Source organism: Dryobates pubescens, chromosome 22 (assembly GCF_014839835.1).
Source record: "Dryobates pubescens isolate bDryPub1 chromosome 22, bDryPub1.pri, whole genome shotgun sequence".
NCBI classification, from domain to species: domain Eukaryota; kingdom Metazoa; phylum Chordata; class Aves; order Piciformes; family Picidae; genus Dryobates; species Dryobates pubescens.
The window spans coordinates 10,050,473-10,072,020 of record NC_071633.1 but is presented as its reverse complement, the minus strand read 5'-3'; the positions used below and the strand labels follow the sequence as shown (position 1 = coordinate 10,072,020).

At 38.2% G+C, this 21,548-nt stretch overlaps 1 protein-coding gene across 1 annotated transcript; it reads left to right on the top strand.

The window, feature by feature from the left end:
* Nucleotides 1-170: 170 nt before the first annotated feature.
* CTR9 (CTR9 homolog, Paf1/RNA polymerase II complex component) lies at nt 171-19,505 on the top strand. Its single transcript, XM_009905103.2, has 25 exons — nt 171-297; nt 2,022-2,120; nt 2,730-2,969; nt 3,373-3,490; nt 4,065-4,154; nt 5,175-5,323; nt 6,779-6,886; nt 7,116-7,223; nt 7,337-7,573; nt 8,355-8,444; nt 8,548-8,676; nt 8,773-8,956; nt 9,918-10,006; nt 10,234-10,419; nt 10,617-10,704; nt 10,956-11,104; nt 13,043-13,159; nt 13,293-13,438; nt 14,894-14,965; nt 15,971-16,106; nt 16,590-16,736; nt 17,158-17,315; nt 17,593-17,689; nt 17,992-18,104; nt 18,356-19,505. Exons 1-25 carry the CDS (start codon nt 253-255, stop codon nt 18,762-18,764), a joined length of 3,504 nt encoding a protein of 1,167 aa, XP_009903405.2. The 5' UTR covers nt 171-252; the 3' UTR covers nt 18,765-19,505.
* The last annotated feature ends 2,043 nt before the right edge of the window (nt 19,506-21,548 follow it).

Sequence of the window (21,548 nt, the reverse complement as noted above, 5' to 3'; positions counted from 1 at the left end):
CCGCGAGGCTGCAGTCACCTCAGCAACAGTCCCTCCCCACCATCCGTGTTTATCCCTCCTCACGCACGGGCGCCAGGCGGTCCTTGAGGTTGGCGCGCCGTTGGGATTGGCTGGTTTCTGCCGGGGTGCGGAGCCAGTCCGCCCCTCGCCCTTTGCCCGAGCACGTCCGGGTCAGTCGGTGTTTGTGAGGGGAAGTGTGGCCGCGGTTGTGGTGTGCTGTTCGGGAGCTCTCCGGACAGCGCTGTCGCCATCATGTCGCGGGGGTCTATTGAGATTCCTCTCCGGGACACCGATGAGGCGAGTTGAGGGACAGGGAAACGGCGGCGCGGCCTGATCCTGGGGGTGGGGGGTGGGGGTGCGCTGTGTGATGCGCGTGGGGGCGCGGGCGTTTGTCTTTTCCTCTAGTAGTTCGGTCCCGGCTTCTAGGGGAAGTGTCGCTCCTTTCGCTGAGTGCAGTAGGCTACTGAGGTCTCAGGTGTATTGCTTTGCGGAAAGAAACCCGAGCGTGCCTTAGCAGGTGCCACTTGGTGAACGATGTTTGTTTTTTGCTAGCCATAACGGCCCTCCCCTTGCCTAGTTGCTGGCTGGTGAAGGAGAGCCGCTGGGAAGGGTCAGGCGGTGTGTGTGAGGTGCTTCGATGTCACACGTCTGTGAAGCCTCTTCACTCACAATATGTACTTATGGCATATGTGACATTCATGAGTGAAGACTTTGCTAAGAACTGAATCTAATCTTCAGTTTGTACTGAATGTACGGTGGCCTCGGGCAGCTAAATTCTCGCCTTAGTTCGTTAGCCAATGATTTTTCTGACTGCACTGATTTAGGAACTGCAGGCATGTTAAAGTTAACATTACAGTTCCAGGATATTACGAAGTTAAATTATTCCATAGCACATACTAAATTATATTGTAGCTAGTATTAAACCATACTGCCTATAAGTTGAAGAATGTTTTTTTTCCCTGAACGTATGTATCCATGCTCTTAACAAGTTTCCACATGACTGCCATTGAGTTTTTTACTCTCACAAAGGTGCTTTGCTCTCTGTAGGTTATGTGAGGAGGGCTTTTTATCTCTGCGAGGTGTTAACATGAATTGATCTTGGTGCTGCCGTTTAAGTTATGGTTAAGACTACTTGGATTCTGAAGTTCTGAGTTACTAAGAATGTTATAATTTTATTTTATTTTTTACTTCTGTATTTGCTGTGTTGGTAATACCTATTTCTTATTAATAACCTATTTCAGCTTGTAGTTGAGGTTTGCCCAAACTTAAAACCATCATCTGTCATACAGGAGTTATTGTGCAAGACAAACTCAAACTAAGAATAACAATAATAGCAGCAACACTTTTGTTGGTATCCTGAAATTTTACGTAGTCAAAACTATAAACCCATATAAACCAGATTACTGACACTTCAGAATTAGAGCAGTTAGGGTACAAACCTGGGTATAAAAACTCTTCCTTGCTGTAAAATTAAGTCGTAACACAAATGACTGATACTAAAGGCAGTATGATTGAGTAGCAGGTGAACTTACAGGCAGTTTAAATTGTGTTTCCAAACATGCCACCTTGGGAGTATCTGTTTTTATCTCATTTTCCATATCAGAAGAGTGTATCAACTTGGGAGAACAGTACTTCAAAATAACGCTTGTGTGACAAAATATTGTTGATGTCATTTGCTCATGATGATTACAGTTGTTATTTTTCAGAAATTGAGTCCGTTCTTTATAGTGTTTGCCACCCCCATCATCTCTTAATTTGCTTGGGCTGATTTAACAGAAGATGAGTTAGCATCTCTGTTTGTTCTCCCTGACTAGTACCTCAAACTTTTTCTCATATATTTGTGAGGCCATCACTTTTATACAGAATACAATACGTTATTACTCATTTCTGTGTCCATAACCTTGTTGAAACACAAATTATTATTGGTGTTGTGCTCCAAAACATCCAGCTTCCTTTGACCTCAATGACAGATAACGTAGTTGATGCTTTGTAAAAATAAGATCTGTATTGTTTGGTTCTAGGTTATTGAGCTTGACTTCGATCAGTTACCTGAGGGTGATGAAGTTATAAGTATACTGAAACAGGAACACACACAACTGCACATATGGATTGCCTTAGCGGTTAGTATACAAGTTATATAGTAGTTATATACAAGTTTTGTATTTAAATACTATATTGGATAATTAAATACATTATTCAGATAATTAAATAACAATTTCCATATCCTTACTTTTATGACCAGGGATAAATGAATTTTCAACAGGCACTTAATGAAGTTATTCAATCACCAATTCAAGGCCAGATATTTTTCGACATACGCATATTAAGGTTTTAATTTAATCTTTTTTTCATGAAGCAATGCTGCTTGAGACTTGATTCTAAGGTGTTTTGTTTTTTTACAATCTGTGGGTTTTCTGGCTATATGCATCATAAAAGAGAGGGGGTAGTGTCTGGATTATACAAAGTATGGTGAAAAGTGTGAAAAATGGAAGTTCAGAGGGTTTTTTCACTTATAAATAGCTGTAAGACTATGTTTTAATGTAAAAATACTAAGTTGGGATGAGGACAAAAAAATATTAGATGATCTCAGAAGGCCTTTGTCTGATTATCCCTACATTTATGGCCAATTGATCCCCACATTCTGGAAAAAAATATAAAAATCTCTGTAACACCCAAATCATCAACCTATTTTACTTCCTGGAGTTGTCAGTTAAAACTGTGTTTTGTAGCTGGAATACTACAAACAAGGAAAAACAGAAGACTTTGTGAAGCTGTTGGAGGCTGCACGCATAGATGGTAACTTGGACTACAGAGACCATGAAAAAGATCAGATGACATGTCTGGATACGCTGGCAGCATACTATGTACAGCAGGCTCGAAAAGAGAAGAATAAAGATAACAAGAAGGAGCTCATTACTCAAGCTACTTTGCTGTATACTATGGCTGACAAAATTATCATGTATGATCAGGTAAATCCAAAATCTGCTTCAAAATCTGTATTTGTAAATGATTTATTGTAAAGAAAACAAGTATTTATTCTCTAAAGGGAAGATAGAAAGTGCTCAGGCTTTTAGTCTGTTAGTGTAATGCATCTAAGCAAAACTTGAATTTGAAATCTTTGCAGTGCCACCAGGAATAGTTCTCTCTAACTTGTTGCATGTGGTAGAACTATGAGAACTTTTGGGGATTGGGAAGAAAGGATTGGTTGTTACTCTCTTGCTTGATAATACCTAAACTTATGGAAGAGGGTGATGAAGATCCTTTTTGTTTCATTTTTCTTTCTGATGTGAGAGAAATAAATTGTAAAAAGCATTATAGCATAGCCAGTTCGTCTGGCTACGTATCACAATTTTGTTTTTTTTCCTTATCCAGAATCACTTGTTGGGAAGAGCCTGCTTTTGTCTGCTTGAAGGTGATAAGATGGATCAAGCTGATGCACAATTCCACTTCGTGCTCAACCAGTCTCCAAATAATATTCCTGCCCTTCTTGGTATGAGTTTGTTGAGTTTTAGACTAAAATCCATGCTTAAGAAGGGATGCGTGTGTGAATAGAGAGAAAGAGCTTGTTCGAGAAATGTGCTTTTTCACCAGAAACACGTGGGAGAGATTACTTTAAACTTGGGAAGTATATTTAAGTGGAAGAGCTTGTGAAAAGTATAAGGCTAGCTAGCATCTTCTGAGACTTATGGGGATACATCCATGCCTGCTACTATTAATTCGTTATGATGGCAGTGAAGTTGTATGCTCTGTCAGAGGTGAAGATACTAGCAGTGAGAAGTCAGTAAGGTGTAACACTTGTATTTTAATTGTTTCCTAACAATTGGACCAAGAAAGAACTAAATTTCTGCAGAAAACCATGAAAATAAGTGTAATATGTTCTCTTGTTTGGTTATTTTTTAATATATTTGACATAATTAAGAATAGTAAGTTGTGGTTGTCTGATTTGTTTTTTTCTGTTAAACTGTAGCTTTTGAAAATCAGCACAGCACAAAGTTACCAAACAATAATGAAGAGCTTCTTATTTACAACTTGCTTTGCTTATATATCTGATTTATCTGAAACAGGTAAAGCATGCATTTCTTTCAACAAGAAAGATTATAGAGGAGCCCTGGCCTACTACAAGAAAGCACTGCGTACCAATCCAGGTTGCCCAGGTGAGACAGAAGGAATTTGCTAGTGGAAGTACTTGCTCTGTTTGCAAACTAACTGAAGTCTTCTGAATTCAAGTGCTTAAGGACTTTTTTGCCTTCATTATAGAGGAATTCAGGTGTTTGTTGACTTCAAGTGTTCCTTCATAGTTAGAGAAGGAGGTGGTGTTTAGGGAAATGTTTTAATTTTTTTCTAATTATTACCTTTTAAAAAGCTATTAGAAAATGAGAAGTTGCATGTAAGAGTTGAAAATTGTATTGGGAGGAGGGGAGCTATTCAAGAGCATACCAGAACCTGCGAGCTCTTGCAATGTATATGGTGTATTAGTGTTAATAATAAAACAATGAAAAGTAAAGTACTACCTACAGTACATGATGTGAGTTTTCCTGTGAAATTGGATTTAGGAATCCAAGCCTTATGTGGACCTCTTCATTCACTCCCCTTTTTCACAGAGGGGGATTTGAAATGCTGTATGTAAAGATTGTGATATTCTTGGTTTGCAGGCAGTCTGAAGTGGCAATATGATGTGAATTCTCTGTACTTGTTCATCTGTACATGGTCATGGACATTAGGGAATGATGAACAACTTATTGGCAGTGAATCAGTTGATCATTTGAGGAGAAATGACAACCTAAATTAGTCATCTGTGTTTTCTGAAGGCCTGCTAGTCTCAAGGTGAACTTACCTTGCCTCAGAAATTTCCAGCCTTTTCAACTGGCATTTTTTTAGTGGCTTTCTCTGTTATTTTTAATACATTTTCATAGAAGTAATTTTAGTATCAGAATCTTTTGGAGGTACAGGCCCACGTTCTGTGGTGTATGAAGAAATAAAATCTTACCGATCTGTTAATTTTGCTGCCATGTGTGAGAGGCTGCCTCTAAAAACAGGAAATCATTAGGCGGCTTTACAGGTTTTAAAGAAATGATAAAAATTCTGCTCTCACTTCAGCTGATGTGCAGAATGTGGAAAAAAAAGTCATAAAGTTGAAATTTTGGGATTCTGAATGGTTTCATCTTGTTCTCTAGCTGAGGTTCGATTAGGTATGGGCCACTGCTTCGTGAAGCTGAACAAGTTGGAAAAAGCTCGCTTAGCGTTCAGCAGGGCTCTGGAACTAAATTCAAAATGCGTAGGGGCTTTGGTTGGACTGGCTGTTCTGGAACTCAATAATAAAGAGGTGGGTCTGACTTAAGAAGAATGCATATTCAGTTTACTTTCTTCTTATCTGAAAAAGCAAACTTTTTAACCTTTGAAAGGTAGTCTATCTTTTTAAAAGGAGTTGTAATTTTTGTTGTTTAATCATTTTAAGTCTGTGTCTTACTGAATGATGTTACAGGTGAAGTTAAAAGGGCGTAGTCCTGGCCAATTACTCCTGGGCTTTAAGGAACACAAGCTTTCAAATAAGAGTTAAAGCTGTATCCAAGCTGTCTTGGCATGCATGCCACATGGTAAACCAAAGAGGCTGATCCCGCCTCTCTAGATGTTATATCACTATAAAAATACATGTACTCTTTGGATTCACAGTATCACTAAGGTTGGAAGAGACCTCAAAGATCATTGAGTCCAACCTGTCACCAGAGACCTCATGATTAGACCATGGCTCCAAGTGCCACGTCCAGTCCCCTCTTGAACACCTCCCTGGGCAGCCCATTCCAATGATGAATGACTCTCTCGGTGAAGAACTTTCTCCTCACCTCGAGCATAAACCTCCCCTGGCGCAGCTTGAGACTCTGGCCCCTTGTTCTGGTGCTGGTTGCCTGGGAGAAGAGACCAACTCCTTCCTGGCTACAACCACCCTTCAGGTAGTTGTAGAGAGCAATGAGGTCACCCCTGAGCCTCCTCTTCTCCAGGCTAAACAATCCCAGCTCCCTCAGCCTCTCCTCATGGGGCTTGTGCTCAAGGCCTCTCACCAGCCTTGTTGCCCTTCTCTGGACACATTCAAGTGTCTCGATGTCCTTAAACTGAGGGGCCCAGAACTGGCATCTGCGATGGTTAATCCTAGCTAAGGAAGTTATCAGTGGGGGAATAGCTATCTCTACAACTACCTGAAGGGAAGTTGTAGACAGACGGATGTTGGTCTCTTCTCCCAGGCAGCCAGTACCAGAAGAAGAGGACACAGTCTCAGGCTGCGCCAGGGGAGGTTCAGGTTGGATGTTAGGAAAAAGTTCTATACAGAAAGAGTGATTGCCCATTGGAATGGGCTGCCTGGGGAGGTCGTGGAGTCGCTGTCATTGGAGGTGTTCACGAGAAGACTTGATGGGGTGCTTGGTGCCATGGGTTAGTTGTTTAGGTGGTGTTGGATTGGTTGATGGGTTGGACGTGATGATCTTGAAGGTCTCTTCCAACCTGGTTTATTCTGTGTATCTCTTCTATGTATCTCTTCTAAATGTTAGGACAGCAAGACTTAAGTTTTGTAGTGTTGTGTTGTTTTTTTTCCTAGAAAGTCTTGTTTTGCTTTTTTACATCTCTGTGGTGGCTTCATTTCCCATTTTCCATTTGTGTGCTGCAGGGAAAAAAGCTAGTGGCTGAATGTACTTTTTTTGCTGTAAGCCCAGCAGTGGCCTAGAAGGAAGAATAGTTTTGAAGATGTTAGTAAGTTACAACTGTTGATACTTGTCAATATTTCATTTAGGCTGATTCCATCAAGAATGGTGTTCAGCTGCTCTCTAGAGCTTACACAATTGATCCCAGTAATCCTATGGTATTGAATCACTTGGCTAATCACTTCTTCTTCAAGAAGGTAAGAGTTCAGTGGAATTTTACAGTTAAATACTCGATAACCTCTGAACACCAAGGTTCAGAGTCTGTAGTGTTGGATTCAATCTCGTTTTATCAGGCTAAATGGTGCCTAATACAGAACTATTAATCTAGATGAACAAGCACAGGTTTTTTTACTTAAATTTTGTATAAACTTTTCTCAAGAAAGCCAAGAAAGAGGTACACTTTTAAAAAATGTTCTTTCTTTCCAGGATTATGGTAAAGTGCAACATTTGGCTCTTCATGCTTTCCATAACACAGAAGTTGAAGCAATGCAAGCAGAGAGTTGTTACCAGCTGGCTAGATCTTTTCATGTACAGGTAGGGTATTTTTTTAAAAGCCTCCTTTGAGACTGTACATAAAAATGTGTTACAATCATTCACACAAGGTTAACTGTAAAAATGCTACCTGTTATTTGCTTCTTTTTAATTAGGAAGATTACGATCAAGCTTTCCAGTATTATTACCAGGCCACTCAGTTTGCCTCATCTTCTTTTGTACTTCCTTTTTTTGGATTGGGTCAAATGTACATTTATCGAGGGGACAAAGAGAACGCATCACAATGCTTTGAAAAAGTTTTGAAAGCTTATCCTAACAATTATGAGACTATGAAAATCCTTGGATCACTTTATGCGGCTTCAGAAGACCAGGAGAAACGGGATATTGCAAAGGTCAGTTTTGCTTCTGCCAGCATCATACTTTTATATACAAGTGCATAACTTGAAAATCAGACTTGAAATCAGCCTATACCTTAAGTTGCATAAAACTCAGGGTTAGTTTGCTGTAGGTACAGAGTATTTAGTACAGGCTGTCATGAGAGATCCTTGTAACTGTGGAGAGTCATAACTTCTAGATAGATCTGAGACTTCTACTCCAGGAGCCCCCTGTGTGACTCTGGCTAAAACAGTCTAGGATTTTAGAACAGCCTGAGCCTCACATTTGTATTTGGTACTATGAAAAGGGGAGAATTCCTTATGTATGTTAAAATCCTCTGAAGACGTTAAGTTGGCTGGTGATTTGCAGAAGACAGCAAACTGGCTAGTGATTTCCATAAAACTCTTGTATTTGCTTATGTGGAAGAACAGTGTTAGCTTTTTTCCTTTTCTTTTTTTCTTTTCTTTTTTTAAATTAAAGGTGTTTTTTTTAATAGAATCCAGGGTAATGTTAGACTTCACTTTCTAGCTTCTCATGTTGGTGTAATAGTTTCTGCTTCTCTAAGACTTCAAGCAGGTATTATATTTTACAGAAATACACTAAAGAGGACAGGAAATAAATGCACTTTCTTAGTAACCAAATTGCACAGATGTTTAGGATGTTTTCTTTTGCAGTATGGTACATTTTCCTAGTGTTAAGGTTAATGTCTTCACTCTTTCTTTTGGCTTTATTTTTGTTTCTTTTTCAAACAATTTGTGTGTGCACAAAGAGGCATAATTATTTTGTGCTGTTTTTCAGGGACATCTAAAGAAAGTCACAGAACAATATCCTGATGACGTAGAGGCGTGGATTGAGCTAGCCCAAATTCTAGAACAGACTGATATTCAGGTATTACTGATACACACTTGGTGAATTAAGTGTGTGCTTTTCATAAGAGCACATAGAACTCGTTCTCTGGCTTCTTTCATCCATTTTCTCTTCCTTTGTAAAGGGTGCACTGTCAGCCTATGGTACAGCTACACGCATTCTGCAAGAGAAAGTACAGGCTGATGTCCCACCAGAGATTTTGAATAATGTGGGTGCTCTGCACTTCAGGCTGGGAAACCTAGGAGAAGCCAAGGTATGTAATTACTCAGCTGAGTTTCTTGATCACTCAGAAGTTTTCCTTTAAGTGTGTTCTGGAGTTCTTTATTCCTTTTTTCTTTTTATACTTTAGAAATATTTTTTGGCATCACTGGATCGTGCGAAAGCAGAAGCTGAACACGATGAGCATTATTACAATGCTATCTCGGTAACAACGTCCTATAACCTTGCCAGACTATATGAGGCGATGTGTGAATTTCATGAAGCGGAAAAGCTGTATAAAAACATTTTAAGAGAGCATCCTAATTACGTTGATTGTAAGAAACATTTGGTATTTTGGTTCCATGGTCCTCCTTATAATACCAAAAATCCTCCCATTTACAGTGTCTTCTAACCTACTTTATATCTGTCTTCACTTCTGTAGTTAGTAGTGCTTACTGATCTCTTTTCCTTTTCTTATAGTCCAATCTCTAGCTTTAAGCCATGTAATTATTTGCAAAACATACTGCACTCAAATCTAGCAAAATTATCTTATCTAGACTTGAATGACTTCACTCACTTGCTCCCTGCCCACATCAAAGCCTTAGCACCTCAGCACTTGGGTGCAGTCAAGGCCATCCACTTGATAAGCCTGGACTCTGCAACTCTAGCTGTGTGGGTAGAAGTAGAGACCCTTTCGGAGAATCACTTGGACCTTGGCCTTCCTCCAGGGAAGCAGAGCTGTTAAGAGCATTAGCACAGCTTCTGCTGCACAAGCTGCTTTGTGGCTGCTTTTTTTTTTATCACAGTGCTCTTCCTCTTGCTCCCAAGTAGCTGAGCTGATGTTTGCTGCAACAGCAAGGTGGTAGCCCTTGCTCAGAAAGCTGCAGCACACAGCATGCCCCAGCCTAATCTTGCTTTTTTCCTACTGTCATCTGCTAACTGATAGTTCTTCCCAAAGCTTGTGGAGATGGGAGAGCTGTTAAAAGTAGAGGGAGGAGAATTATGTAACTGATACATCCTTCTGTCTTAGAGGTTTTTCAGTCATCTTTATGAAACAAGAATATTTGCATACTAACTGTTGGAAATCTGCAATTTCTGTATCACTATTGTAGATTGATGTTGGTCTTCATATGGTGTCTTACTGTGAATAGAGTATGAAAGATGTCTTCATGTTTGCTTATCCTTAGCAGATCAAGAGATTGCTTTTGAAATTTATGTATGGCCAATATTAATCTTGTTTGAGATGTCTTAAGCCTGTTTCCTGATTTTTAATTTATTTTCTGCTTTTATTTTTAGGCTACTTGCGCTTGGGAGCTATGGCTAGGGATAAAGGAAATTTTTATGAGGCTTCTGACTGGTTTAAGGAAGCACTTCAAATAAATCAGGTTTGTAACTCTCTAAGTATTTAAAGTTAAAACATTTGCAATACTAACTTAATTTTATTTTCCTTTGCTTATGTTTTTACTTTGTTTACTAGGGGAAGAAGAGGGAACTACTGTAATCTTCTCTTCATTGGTTTTGTACAATACTGGATTCCATTTAAGAAAAATAGCATTTTATACCTGAAAAGGGAAAATTATGCTCTTGAAACTTACGGTGGATTTCTGTTTAGGATCATCCAGATGCTTGGTCTCTGATTGGCAATCTTCATTTGGCTAAACAAGAGTGGGGTCCAGGACAGAAGAAATTCGAAAGAATATTGAAACAACCCTCCACACAAAATGATACTTATTCCATGCTGGCTCTTGGCAATGTCTGGTTGCAGACTCTACATCAACCCACAAGAGACCGAGAAAAGGTAATGGGCATCTGTCTGCCCTGTGTAGTTTTTGTTTAGTTTTTTTGTGTGTTTGGGGTTTTTTTTGTATGTTCTTAGCTACTTATAGCCTTTTCTTGATGCCTGTTTGGCATCTTATAGGGCATAAAACTTCTAGGTAGGTGTTTTAATACCCAGTTACAGAAATGAGTAATCAACTGGGGTACTTCGTTTTGCAGGAGAAGCGTCATCAAGACCGTGCATTAGCGATCTACAAGCAAGTACTCAGAAATGATCCAAAGAACTTGTATGCTGCTAATGGCATAGGTGAGTATTAGACACTAATTTTCTTTCATTGGTGATGATACTTTTATGTCTCATGCTTTTAATATAGAATTGTTTTTGCAGGGCCTCAATTCTGTGCAGTGGAGCACAGGAAAAAAATAGTTCTCATATGTCAGCTATGTCACTTAACTTTTAGTGAGGAACTTTATTGAGTCAGTACTCTGTTTTGTTTGGGAAGAGTATGTAGCACATGAGCTGGGAAGCTTACGCTGTACATGTGACTTTCCCTTTAGGAGCTGTCTTGGCGCATAAAGGATATTTCCGTGAAGCTCGTGATGTTTTTGCCCAAGTGAGAGAGGCAACAGCAGATATCAGTGATGTGTGGCTGAATTTGGCACATATCTACGTAGAACAGAAACAGTACATCAGTGCTGTGCAGATGGTAACATCTCTAAATTGAATCTCATAATGTGTTGGATTAGATAACATCAGGATGTTTCTCTGCTGTCATAGCAGCTGTGAAAGTTTCTGAATAGTATTTTAAGAAGTCATAGGTCTGTGTGTAGCATACCGTTGGCTTTCAAATCTAGATTTCAAAACAGACTTCCAGATATGGGTAACAAAGCACCAATCTTTACACTTAATTTTTTGGTAGCAGAGTTAAAACATAATTTTGGTCTTGGATTTCATTTTCACTCGGGGGGTTTCAGCCGGTGAAGTAAGGTGATTCATATTCACATGTTACTGAAGTAAATAAATGCAATTTGCTGGTGAGATTTTAAGAGCAACTCTTCCTATGTTTGTTCTTTCAAATGATTACATAAATAAGTCAGAGCTGTCAGAAAAGCTTACTGCCATGATTTTGTTCACCACAGTTAGCATCACAAGATAGTTTATGTTGGATGAAAACTATGGGGATTATCTACTTAGTCAACCTGCTCAAACAAGTTAACTTCCACATATCAGTCTATTCAAACTAAGTGATTCAAATAGTTGATCAAAAGCATATGAATAAGCTTAAAAAGAAAAAAGTAAGTGTATGTTTGACAGGACAGCAGCTCAGAACAAACTTGCTTCATTAAGGTTGAGTCCACCTTGAGGCTAAAAAATACTTAATTTAGAGCTATCCTGAAGTTTATTGTGATGGTTGTAAGGCCTTTCTTACTTGATCAGAACCTCAGTGAACTGTTGTTAAAAAGCTCTGGTTACACGATCACATTCATTCTATTGCACTTGAATGGGGTCTGTTGTCTTTTTAACACCTTGACTGTTTTTATTCACAAAGGCCTAATAAAAATCTAATTTTAGCAGTTATTTAAGCACTGAAGTACATGGGAAACTGGTGTCATTTTCACCTTTTCATTTGTCAGAATAATATTGTTCTCATTTGCCAATAGTGAAGCACAGGTGTGAGAAGTGTGTTAGTTTACTGAGGTGTTTTCTTATTACCTGGGTTCTGCTATGCATTCAGTACAAGGCACAGTGTGAAATACATAGTATTAGACTCGGAGGGCAACAAATTGAATGTAATAGCCTAGCTTACTGCACCCACAACAATTACTCTAGTGAGTTCTCTACCATAAAACATACAAATCCAATGCAGACTTAAGCTGAATATAAAATCTTTTATTCTAAAGCTGAGGGAAAATTTGGCACTCACAACACAGTGATCTGGGAGTAGTGACTTCAGGCACTGCAGTTCAGGACAGCTTCTGTGTTTGTGATGGGAAATAAAGATTATTATGTATTTTATAGTATTGCTTGAGAAAAGAGTATGCCAAACAAAAGGCACTCATCACTGAAAAAGATGCGTTTCATAAATGAAGCTTTTATTCTAGACTCAAAATCTATAGTAATAAGTGTTCTTACACACTTCAGTACAATCAGAGACCCCTTGGCAGGCCAAGTTACGTAGCTAGTTGGACAGAATCAATTTGATACTGAGTTATCTGAAAAGTGGATTGATTTATTTATTTTTAATTTAATCACATCAAATGTATGGAATTACTACATTAAATATGCTAGAATTTGTACAATGTCTTGAGTTAATAAAGAAAGCAGATTCCCTCTCCCAATAACTGTGTATAGGAATTAAAATGACTCTTAAATTTAGTTGTGTTTATTGGACTTATTTTGCAAGTGCCATCTAGTGTAACTATTCTGTTGTGTTCTAAGACTTAGAGAGCCTCCTGGAGAAGTAATTTTCTGCTCAGTGTAAAGGAGGCATCATTGTAGTGTGACACACTTCTTTAAAAATCAGAAGGCATATTACTAATGGTTTTTAGGAATAGAAACACTTATTTGAGTTGGCTAACCCATGTAGCTAACCATGGTCACCTCTTAATTTGACTGGTCTTGCTTTCTTTTCTTTTTTCTTCAGTATGAAAACTGCCTCAGAAAGTTCTATAAGCATCAAAATACTGAAGTATTGTTATATTTGGCCCGTGCACTCTTCAAATGTGGCAAATTACAGGAATGCAAGCAAACTTTGTTAAAGGTACAAATATAAGATGTCATATCACACAAGAAGGTGATGCATGTTTTGGACTGTGCTTATTCCCTGTATATCCCATCAATATACTTCTGTATCATGTTGCAGTAAGTCTTACAAAAACGCTTTTTCCTTACAGGCCAGGCACGTCGCACCAAGTGATACAGTCCTTATGTTTAATGTGGCTTTAGTGCTACAAAGACTAGCTACCTCTGTCCTGAAAGATGAAAAAAGCAATCTCAAGGAGGTACTTAATGCTGTGAAAGAACTGGAGCTAGCCCACAGGTACAGATGATTTAATTTCAATCTGGTTTATTTCCTTACAGAATTTGGGGTATTAAGTCACAAATCTGGTTAGAAGAGCAATTGTCTCCTGTGAAACACTGCATGTAATTCTGGAGTTTCAAAACTTGTGCCTGACAAATCCGTGTATTCACACTTTGCTCCATGGCCAAATTTGTTTGGCCAGGTGGCCAGTATGTATTTCTCAAAGGCTTTTGTCCTACTCTGACCAAGATGCACTTCTTCCTGGAAGAGCATAGTAGAAGACAAAAAGTTGAGACTTGTTTCATGAATGTAATACTTTTTTTTCAGCTATATGTTTCAAAACAACCTAATAAGGCTCACAAGCAAATCTATTTGTATTATGTAAGCCTAGTTTAACGACTGATAGTTCTTGAAAACTAATTTTACCCTCCTGTTGGCAAGTAAAGCCAAAGTACTCTTGCAGCATAAGAGCAAAGGCAATTTCTGAAGTGCCCTTGAGATCCTTTAGTTCTTATTTTTAAAAAAAAGATAAACCAATTCCAGGCAGCAAACAGTGTGATTAATCAAACCATCACTCTTTCTGTTCAAAGATTTCAGCCATATATTCTGCTCCTCAGTATTGCTGGTATAGTCAGTGTATGCTTCATGCATTCATACTTCTGCTCTTGTGTTGAGGATAGATGCTGCCTTTCAGCAATTCTGTCAAGCAAGCTGATCATAGAGCATTTCACAATTCTAGTGCTTTACATAACATAAACAGTCAAACACAAATTCTAACTGGAATTCAGGTAGAAGCTTGTTATTTATTATCTCGACAGTTGCATGAAATCCTGGATTCATAGCCATAAACTAAAAATTCAGGTGTCTTTCATGTTTTGGAAAATATTTCCTACAATCCAAAAATTGAGCAAGGATTTTCTTTACATGTACAAGGATCTGAGTTCAGCCTAGCAGAAAAACACTTCATTTAAAACATCTCTGATGGAATGTGGGAAGAAACTGTGGCAACCTTGAAAGTTAGAAAGTTGGGTTTTTTTGTTAAATGAAATGGAGAAACTGTTTTCAAGACAGTGATCATCGTTGTTTGCCGGTCTGCTTGAAGGCTTGTTGTATTCACAGGGGCCTGTCAGCTAGGTTCAGGGAGGCTGCTCTGGAAGGATTTTTAAAAAATAAGTTTTCCTTTCTCTTCTTATGCTGGTTTCAAGCACTTTATCTGTGGCAGATGAGGAATAAATCCACTAGATTCAGCGGTGTAAATGAAATCTTAAAACTCTCTTTAGAGATTTTCTGGAGTAGTTTTAGAATCTCGTAAACTTGGTGAACTCTGGATTTATTTTTGTACTGTGTATTATAAAGGACTGCACAGAGAGAAAAATAGAGAGGTTTCCTCATCTGTTGAGTTTTATAGGATTGTACTCCAGGAGTAAATTCTTTGTTTTAAAGCAAACATTTTTTCTTGTTGTTTTCCTCCAGGTACTTCAGTTACTTGAGTAAAGTAGGTGATAAGATGAGATTTGACTTGGCACTTGCTGCTACAGAAGCCAGGTAAAACAAACAAACAAACAAACAACAAACCCCAACTCCTTCTTTCACATACCCAGTGGAATATTTTTGTCTTGTTTTTGCATACTAAAACTGGGTTCTGAATGGCAAATTTTCCATTGATGAGAGTGTAGCGATATTTATTTAAATATTTCTAGCTCTCACTGTTTTGATCTTTAAATGTAATCTAACAGCAGGTTTCCTCTCATGGAGGACTCTTGAGGTAGTCCATAGGTTAGTCATCAAAACATGGAAAATTTGTTTTGCAGAGTATAGTCTACTTTAGTTTTTGCTCAGGGTAATGAGCTTGTACAAAAGCCTGTTCAAATCAGTTTACTTGTAAGCTTATTTCTTAGGTGTGCTCTGTGCTTCATTTGTTGCACATTGTAAGATTTTTCCTGGTCATATACAAATGACAGCAGCTGACTGTTGTGCATGGTACATCTTAAATAGGTAACACGCGCAGGACTTCTTACAGAGAAGAAAATTTCAATTGTAAAAGAAATGGTACTAACATTGGCTAAGGGAATATTAAAAGCACCTGTAATGTTTAATGAGGCTTGAACACTTTGTGCAACCTTAACTCTTCCACAGCTGTATCTTTGTAAGATAGATGATGTATTTTTTTTAAACTACCTTTCTGTTTAGGTTTGCTAGTATCATGTGATTAAATCCAAGTTCTTCCTAACCATATTTCTGAAGCTGTCCAAGTTAGTTGGAATGATTCCTTTTATGATCATGTGGAGTGTTTAGTTTTACATGAATTGGCTAAATTTTAAGTCTGAAGTTACAGGTTCTAAAATTGTATATTGCAAGATAAATCCGCTTATTAGAAAGTGCTTTACTTTACTCAAATTTGGGCTACCCTTCTGTGGTGCTATTTCAAGTAGCTTTTTTTACTTTGTTGGTGATGGGAACATAGTGTTATGATCCACGCCCTTTGTAATGCTGTTTCTTCTTGTAGTATGTCTGCCACCTTCCTTTACTTGAGAATATTGTATGTTACAGGCAATGCTCTGACTTACTGAGTCAAGCCCAGTATCATGTGGCTCGGGCACGCAAGCAGGATGAAGAAGAGAGGGAGCTGCGTGCAAAGCAAGAGCAAGAAAAGGAGCTGCTTCGCCAAAAACTACTTAAAGAACAGGTTTTATTCTGTTACATTCTGTGTATTATATTTTCAGAAAACTATTTTTAAGAAGTGTGCATCTTGCCTATATATATGCTCCTGTTGCTCTGTGGTGGTACCTGGTATTATTATCTAGCAGCTGTTTATAATATATATGCATGCTAATGTCTAGTAGCTATTTTCTTAGTTACAGTAAGTGGTAGCAGAAAATTTTATAGCTAACAGGTGATAGTCCCTTTTCCCCATGGTGAGGGTCTGATGAAATTTCTGTATTGACAAGCTGGATGAGGAAGCACTAGGTGCAACAGTTCATTCAGATTTTTGCTACTCTAGCATAGGCTTGTAGAAAACTACTTTTTTGTTTGTTTGTTTGTTTTGTCACATGGATGTTCTGCTATGAGGCAGACTGTTAAAAGTCAACTTTCCCATTTCTTGTTAGCAGTTATAATCACTGCAATGCTGCCAATACAGTACTAAGGGTTAGTTTTCCCTCTGTTTCAGGAAGAGAAGCGCCTAAGAGAAAAAGAAGAACAGAAAAAACTTCTGGAACAAAGAGCTCAATATGTGGAGAAGACGAAGAATATTCTGATGTTCACTGGTGAAGTAGAAGGATCAAAGGAGAAAAAACGTGGTGGTGGTGGAGGCAGGGTAGAACAGAATTTTTTAATACTTCTTTGTGATCACTTTTTTTTCCCTTTTTTCATACATGGTCCCTTGCAGCAGCAAAGGTTTTTACTTTAAATATGCTGGCCTTTGCTGAGTGAAATTGCAGAGGTTTTAATACTCAAATACAAAAATTAGAAGCTAATACAAACACAGTGGCACCACCAGAATCTATTCTGTTCAATTGTTTAAATAACAGAAGAGTATTTTATTATATACAAATCTGGAATCAGTTCCTGAATAGTATCACTGTAAAGATTATGGGAAAGATAGTACAAGAGGATCTGTATTTTCATGTCTTCAAAAACATGGTCAGATAAAGTTTATATTTTGAATTGTTTTCTGGAAGCTTTTCAACTGAAGCATGAATAAAAGGCTATATTTGTGGGGGTTTTATTTATTACAGCGGTCCAAAAAAGGAGCAGGGGAATTTGATGAATTTGTCAACGATGACAGTGATGAAGATCTGCCTGTGTCTAGAAAGAAAAAGAAGAGGAAGGGCAGTGGCAGTGAGCAAGATGGGGAAGAAGAGGAGGGTGAGAGAAAGAAGAAGAAGAGGAGGAGGTAACTGATACTTTAGTGTTAGACTTCCCTGAGAGACTGTATGGCTTTTAAGTATATTCTGAAGCGTAACAGTTTAAAAAATGAACCAGTCAGGAGGCCACATGATTAATTTTTATTTACACATCCACATTTTAAGACAGCCGCTCTTCAGGAAAAGTATGAGTAACACTTGGTAAACTGGACATTCTTAAAACTGATAATTTTGCATAATTTTGATAATTTTGGGGGGTTTTGTGGTGTTATGCTTTACATCATATAAAATATGTTTCTGTTGAAGACCCCAGAAGGCAGAGGAGGGGACTGATGATGAAGAACATGAAAATGGCCCAAGGCCTAAGAAACGACGTCCACCCAAAGCAGAGAAAAAGAAGGCTGTAAGTCAAACCCTGAATAACAGCATCACTTTCCAAATACACAGAGTTCAGTGTTACTCTAGTCAAAAAACATTTAGTAACATTTCTCCTATAGCGGACTGCCTTTGAGCTTCTTTTCATCCTCTTTCCCTATTGCTGCTTCAAGGATGAAAAGGATATTTCTGAAGCCATTTAGGATTAAATAATGGAAAATGGAAAAATTTTCTGAAGCATGTCTGATTTTCTGAATGTGTCTCTGCGTTTGGGTGCTGTGCTTTAACCAGTCGTACTAACAAACAACCCTTTGTTTTCCCTCTCTTAAGCCCAAACCAGAACGTCTGCCTCCTTCAATGAAAGGAAAGATCAAATCAAAAGCCATCATTTCGTCAAGTGATGATTCTTCTGATGAGGATAAACTCAAAATTGCCGATGATGGGTAAGAATCTTAATTAACATTGTACTTAAGTTTCAGTGTATGCCTTTAAGAGAAACTGCAGTGTTAATAGCGAGATAACGTGAAGATAGTGAGAAGCCTTTCATTGTACTCGGAACATTACTTTTGATTGCAAATTAATTCCACTCATTCTTCCCATTCAGATGATGATAGCATTACTCAGATCCTGGTGTCTCACTTTTAAGCTAAGGATAGCATCTTCTAAGACTGAGGGTTTTTTCTTTTCCCTACAGACATGCGAGGAACAGCAACAGTGATTCAGATGAAGGAGAACGACAGCACAGTAAACGCATTGTTTCTGATAGTGATTCTGATAACCGAAACAAATCTGGTAGCGAGGCCGGTAGTCCAAGGAGGTCTGGTGTCCACCAGTCTGAGGAGGATTCTGACAGTGACAGGTCAGCTAGGAAGAGGAGGCGGTCAGAGTCAGAGCAGTCTGACAATGAGTCTGTACAGTCAGGGAGAAGTCGTTCTGGTGGTTCGGAAAATGAATCTCGCCCAGCTTCTCGCAGTGCTGACTCAGACAAAGACTCCGAGAGAGGATCTGACAACGAGGGTTCTGGAAGAGGATCTGGTAACGAATCTGAACCAGAAGGCTCAAATGATGAGGGGTCTGAAGGTGGCTCAGATGACAGTGATTAGATCTAAATTACAGACCATCTTTTTTAAATGTTCATGTAAATAGGTTTCAGTTCTAGGGAAAAACCTTTTTGTTTTTTTATATTTGAAAACTGTGATTTAAAAAAACCCCCAAACCTTCACATTTTAGTAGACTGTTGTCAGACCTTTCTGTGATTCTATTAGCAATTAATGGATGTTTCTCTAAGTTGGCTTACAGTGTATTCTTAAATTGAAACTTCTGTAGATGAAGAACAGAATCCCTGTACTATAATCAGCACACCAAGATGGAATGCATGTAGAAACTGTGGAGCATAAATCTCTGTTTAGGTGGTGCCAGTGTGGCTAAAACTCTGTGTTCTGTGCTTATACATGCATAGACAGATCTTAAAATCCTACCAAATGGAACAAAGAGCTGTGGATATTTCTTTTTCCTCATTCTGAATAAAGGTTAGTAGGGATGTTTATTTTACTTTCTATTAAAGAATACATTTGCCTTGATGCAGCTCCTTATGTTTCCAAGAGTTTGTTCTTTTGTTTTTCTTTTTGTGTTAAATGGGGTGATAAGATGCAGATAATAATGAAGTTTTATAAAGTAATGATGCAGATGTTGGTGAAATATTTAAACTGGTAAAAAAAAAAAATTAAAATTAGAGAACTCCATATTATTTGATAAAGGTAAAGGTGCCAGTGTCACAATAAACTATTCCTGCTTATTTGCTTTGAGTGATTTATTTTGCCTCTTGAAAAGTATAAGTAGAAAACCTGAAAATGTTCAATTTGAGGAAGGAATCTGTTTTGAGGAAGTAGTCTTAATATTATTTTATCCTTAGCACATGTTTTTTGGAGTAAGTCTTCATATAATGTGTTCAGGAATGGTAATGAAAAGTTGCTGTGTTGTAGGCTAAAGTGAATCTAATTTCTCCTTGAGGTTCTGAAAAAATCAGTATTTTGCACCAGTCCAAAAAAACGTTAAAACAACTTTTTTGACTGGTCACAGAGTCCTCTGTTAAGCACTTGTTAAGAGGAGGTTGTGTAGATCTGTGCTGTATTGATCACTGCTGGTTTTTAATAGATTGTATAGCCTAAACTTTGTTTTCAGAAGGTCTGGGTTGTCACTACGGATAGTTCACTTCAAGTACCAGCTGGAAGTTAAGTTTCCCATGCGGCTATTTCTGGTTTGCTGTGAGCATTAGCTGTTCTCACTGTGTATGTTTTTTCTCATGTGTTTATGGGCTGTTGGTAACCATAGCAGACAAAGCAGAATGTGGAACAGTTGAGATGTCTCTTTCTTATAACTCAGTTTGGTATTGAGTTTCTGTACATGGTCTTACCTAAAACTTACACGTTTGGTAGCATTCAGAGTGGAAGAACAGCTGTAGTGCTCATTGGATTAGAGCAAAACTGATTCTTAATGCATTCTTCTTGTTAATATAGTCACCTAGGTGGAAGATTTGCAACAGTCCAAGAATGGAAGCTAGATAGCTTTGAAAGCATGCACTTCAGGAAAATGTGTGGCCCTTGTAGGAAATTAATCTTTTATCAAGAGAATCATGATCCTGCTGCTCACCTCTTTCAGAATCACAGGAAGCAGTGGATAGATGAGGTATGTACTCTTGGTGTCACACTGCTTCACTTAGGAAACTATGAAAAAGTGTACAGAAACAGATACAATTAGATAACTGATGTTGCAAAGTGAAGCAAACGGAGCACTGGCAAGTGTCAGTAACCAGCTTTTAACAATAGGCAGGAAAAATAGAATGTATAGCACTTGCTATGGGATCTAGAAGCTTCTGCCTCAAATATATCTCCACTGTAATAACCCTCTCCATCATATTATTAGTTGTATCGTGCTTATGAAAGATCTGAAGGATTTGGTATGGTGCTGTATGTAGCAAAATCTGTTTCCTACAGGTAAAAGTTAGGTCAAGATAAAGTGCTGAGTGGGTTTTCAGATCTAGCATCTAGCTGGAGAGAAGTATTTTCAGGAAGTGTAAAAAAAAAAAAAAAAAAAAAAGACATTTCCAGACATCTGTTAGATGAGTAGTAAGTGCATTTTTTGAGCTTTCCATAGTCAGAAAGAAGGCGTGTAAGAGGAGGTTATAACTTGAAAAGGCTTGAAATGCATGATGTACAAGAGGCCAATCAGCAGGGAAGACCAGGGGACAGGATGCTTTTGCTTCTCTCCCCTGCTTTTTCTGAGCAAAAAGGAAACATAAAGTAGGGGGTAACTTTTCTTTTTTAGTTCTCTTTGATTAGGAGGGTTAGTGAGAGGATTACGGTTGCTGTAGTTAGGGCTGTGTTTTAGCTTAATTCATATTTTCTAACAGTTGATTTTGAAAGTGCGGTGGTGGAATGATTTTGCTGTCATTCTCTCTTGGCAGCATTCCTTGCTTTTTGAAGTAGGTGGTTGGCTTGCAGCTATTAAATTTCATTATTTATAGCAGTAATCTATTCCAGAATAAAATACAGGGAGTTAGAAGTGCAACAGTGCATTTTGCTATAGAGGCATTTCATTTCTAATTTGTTACGCATCCACTAGCAAGTTGCATAGCTCTGTGAAAGGACATTTCCTGTTGAGCTCTGCTGCAGCTTAACATTTTGCTCTCCTTGCATATCAGCATACAGTAGAAAAGGATGGTATAGAATTTGCTGTGAGCATGGAGTTGATTTAAAAAAAAAAAAAAAAGTTTATTCCTTGAAGTGTGGACTTTCTGACTCTTTAAATGCTTTCAAACCCTTCAGAGTTAGTAGCAGGTGAATCTGCTTTCTTGCTTCTCTTTAAAGCTGTGCAAATACCACACACTA